The 4108-nt window shown below is 55.7% G+C and overlaps 1 protein-coding gene across 1 annotated transcript; it reads right to left on the bottom strand.

Moving 5' to 3' along the window:
* Positions 1 to 338: 338 nt before the first annotated feature.
* Positions 339 to 4102, bottom strand: SALL2 (spalt like transcription factor 2; the record flags this gene model as incomplete). The annotated part of the gene is made up of 2 exons (XM_049613138.1): positions 339 to 1674; positions 2123 to 4102. Coding segments are annotated over 2 exons (2388 nt in total), but the record flags the coding sequence as incomplete, so codon positions are not given.
* Between the last annotated feature and the right edge of the window lie 6 nt (positions 4103 to 4108).

Raw genomic sequence — 4108 nt, 5'->3', positions numbered from 1 at the left:
AACAAAACAAAACAAAACAAAACAAAACAAAACAAAACAAAACAAAAACCCCACAAAGCCTGGTGGTGGAAAGTTCTAGGCAAAGAAAAGAATCTAGACAATGACTGCACACAACGGACAAATCCTTTACTTTTTGAGAACATAAACTCCATTTCCACAGGGAAATTACATTCACTGGAGGTTGTTTTAGGACAAGACTGAATAAATTAAATATTTCAACACCATATGTTCAGCTTTGGCAGGAGATGTAGGTGGGAAGGGAATCTCAATGTTAGGGAATGCCCGTATCACACCCCAGCTGGCTATTTAGATATGAAATAAGGAAAAACACACAAATATTTGGTTAAAACACTTTTAATGAAAAGGGAAAGACACTAATATCTCCCTTGTCTGCTCTTCACATTTTACTATGTTAGGAAGCTCTGGAGCCTATACCTTTGGAGGAGAAACCATCATTCAAGTCAATCAATAGCAGAACCCTCACTCTCTCCCCCTCAGGACTCCTGTTCCAAATGATCCTATGTTAAGAGTAAATACTACATCTCATTACAAGACAGAGAGGCAGGGAGAAAACCACCTAGAGCTCATCTCCCAAGGTCTGGGACTCTAAGAACCAGACGGTGGCAAAGACATAAGCCCTGGTCCATAGACAGGCAAAATGGGGAGGAAACAGGCCTTGAGAAAGGAAGACAAGGAAAATACAAGGGGCCAGGGTACAAAGTAGGGAGTTATCTAAAACTAGAAGCACACTAGTGCTAGGAAATCCCCTATGACCTGAGGTGCATTGCTGCACACTAAGTCACTAACAGTCCAAAAGAACATTCGTGAGACCCATCCAATCAAGAATTCGAGGTCCCCTCCCTCACATCATGCCCCTTTCTTAACCTCACGTGTTCCCAGCAAGCCCTATGCTTTAGCAACGCTCTTCAACTCTCCATCATTCCTCCTTCAATGACCCTCACCAATAATGCTTGTTAAAGACATGAACTTCACATTTCCCAAAAGATCCCACGAGAGACCTGCTGCTAAGACATCTGCTCGTTTCCTAACTTTGACAGGCCATGATGAAGGAAAAGGAGAAGCTGGAGGTGTCTTGGCAAACTGACCAGCCAATACCTTTGCCTGAATGGGAGTTTACTGGGAAGAATGTCCTATATGCTCTTCGTTTCTCCCTACCCCTTAGGGCTGAGCCGCCAGATACAGATATTGTTGTATCTTCATTGCTGGCACCTTCCAGAGCAGGGAAAAGAAGAAATGTACAGTTTGCTACTTTTCTTCTCTGATGGGCTTCTCAGGCACTGCCTTGGATGCAGGAGACCGAAATAGGAAGAGGGGGGCTCTCTTCTCCTTGGCCTCTCTGGATCCCATTGCTGGAGGCACGTTCCCAGCCATAGTTCCTGGGCCAAACAGCACTGGTGGTGCCAGACCTAAACTGGTAGTGGAGGTGGAGCCGGAACTCCGGGGCTTGGTGGGCAGGTCCCTTGACAGGAAAGCTGTGTACTGGTTCCAGAAAGACAGGGGACCTACCCTCACCAGTTGGGCAGGAACATCCTGGGACAGGAAGTCCTGCAGGTTGACCTGGTCACCAGAGAGGAGTGGCACTGGGCCCTCCAGGGACAGCTGCCGGCCCCTTCGGGCTGGGCTGCAGTTCCAAATGTGGGTGCTCAGGTGCACCTGCCAAAGGGAAAGGGAGAGGAAGAAAGGAGAGGGGGGAGAGGGGTCACCCCAGGGAAGCTGGAGGGGGATCCCCTTGGGAATGTGAAAGCTGCAGAGAAACTATTTTCCTCAGGTACAGTGAGTGAAGAGGGAAGAAAAAAATCATCAGGGGGCCATCCCCCTGGCAAGCACAGCCATTTCCAAGCTCAGGGACTAGAGAGAAGCCACGGGGGAAGGACTCAAAGAAAAAAGACAAATAAGGGCTCGTAAATCCTGTGGAGGTGCTTCTACAGAGCTCTCGGTTTCTGCTTCCTGGGTCATGAGCAGGAAAACAGGCTCATGGGATGGTGGGGTCATCTTTTCGGGGAAAGGGGGAGAGCCCCGGGGATGTGATGGACGGTGAGCAGCCTGGGACCAAGGAAAGAGCAGCAATATTCTGAGGGCCGTGGGGAGCAAAGGGTTGTACCTGGTGGTGAGCCAGCAGCATATGCTTCTTGAGGACAGCCCGCTCGAGAAAGCTCTGCCTGCAGAACACACAAGTGAAGAGCGGCCCCTCCTTGGGGTGGGTCTTCTGATGCTCCTCCAGGGCTGCCTGGGCGGGAAAGGTCTGCCCACACACCTCACAGGCCTTTCTGCTGCTGCTCTCTCCCGGCTCCTTTCTCATCGCCTCCTGCGTACTCAGCTCCTCCGCCGAGGCGCCGCCGCCGCCTTCCCCTTCCCGGGTGTGTGCTGACGGTGGGCTCGAGCTCCTCTCTGGTTTGCCCCCCTCTTCCATGCCTCCTGCGGCATCGCTGCCTCCCTGCTCCATGGGCCGTGTTTGATCCAGGCTGTCGGGTGGTGGTGGCGGGGGCGGCAGGGAAGGCTGCTGAATCACCTTCTCACTGCTATCCATCTCCTTCCCAGACGTGGCCGCCGCCGCCGCCGCTGTCCCCACTTCCTCCTCTGCCCCAGACGCCTCTTCCGAATCACCTCGCACTGATATCGCCTTCTCACCTCCGCTCTCTGAGCCCCTCCCTGCCAGGGAATCTTCATCAGTCACGTCTTCTTCCTCTTCCTCGTCCTCTTCCTCCTCTTCAGACAGCTCCTCTTCTGGGGATGGCTGCTGGGACGGCTGCTGGGGGAAGGTCCCCACCCCGGAGACTGTGGACTGCTCGGAGCCATTCTCCTGGGCAGCTCCCCCGCCTTCCGAGAGTGTGGTGCCACCGTTGGGGATCTGGCCCCCCAGGTGCATCCGAACATGCTGCTGCAGAGTCACGGCGTTAGTGAACTTCTTCTGGCAGATGGGGCAGGAGTTCTGGGCCCGGGCTGCCGGACTGGCCTTGTGGCCCACGAAATGTGCACGCAGATTGCCCCGCGTGGAGAAAGCTCTGCCACACACTTTGCATTTGAAGGGCCGCTCACCTCCGTGTTGGCCGTAATGCAGGCGCAGGGCCCGAGGACAGCTCAGCACCCGGAGGCAGATGACACACTGGTTAGGCCCAGATGACGCAGTGGTTGAGGTCGCGGGCGCGGAGGTGGTGGGGGCGCCCGAGGCAGTAGACGCCACTGCCACGGCTCCCTGCCGATCAATCTTTTCTACCAGTTGCTGCAGCTTTGAGGTCTCAGAGGGGGAGGCCCCCAAGGGCTCTAACACATAGGGGAAGGGGAAGCTACCTGTGGACTTAAAGTGGTTGGTGAGCAGCGCCCAGCTGGGTAGCGAAGTCACCAGCTTACTCAGCTGCATTCGGGTGGCCGTGCCACTTTCTGCCACGCCGGCGATGGCTGAGCCCTCGCTCCCCGGAGGGGTATTTTCATCGGCTTTACTCTTTGGCTCTACTGCCTTCATGAGCACAAACTTATTGAAAGCAGGGAGCGCGGGAGCCGTGGCTGTGCCCGCACCGGTGGAGAGCAGCGTCAGGCTCTCGGTGGCACTAAGTGCTGTAGTGGAGGCCACCAGGGGCTTGCGTTCCACGCCCCCGCCTGGCACCGCCACCTCTTCCTCGGCCTTCTCCGGCGGCACGGACATACCATAGGGCAGGCCGCTGCTGGTGATGACATAGTCTAGGTGCTCGGGCACCGGGTGAGGGTTCATCTGCACGTGCGGGTACTTCTCGCGATGCCGGTGAAAATGCACTTTGAGGTTGCCGCGGGTGGTGAAGCGGTTGCCACAGACGTTACACTTATAGGGCCTCTCACCCGTGTGGGAGCGCAGGTGGATCTGCAGGGCACTGTCACTGCCAAATACTTTGGCACAGAAGCGGCACTTGTGCCGTCCGCCAGGCTTCTCCAAGGGACCCATCACTTCCCCGTAGCCCAGCTCACCACTTCCATTCTTTGGCTTCAGGAGCCCTGGGGAGGCAGCAGCCTCGAGGCCTCGAGCTGCCCCAAGACACTGTGCTGCCAAGAGTCCCGTGGTGCCTGGGAACGCCAGGTGAGGCGAGGCAATCAGCTGATCTGTGCTGCCTGGCAGGGC

Source organism: Panthera uncia, assembly GCF_023721935.1.
Source record: "Panthera uncia isolate 11264 chromosome B3 unlocalized genomic scaffold, Puncia_PCG_1.0 HiC_scaffold_1, whole genome shotgun sequence".
In the NCBI taxonomy this organism is placed as follows: domain Eukaryota; kingdom Metazoa; phylum Chordata; class Mammalia; order Carnivora; family Felidae; genus Panthera; species Panthera uncia.
The sequence above is the reverse complement of the archived record's forward strand: the minus strand, read 5'-3'. Positions and strand labels throughout refer to the sequence as shown.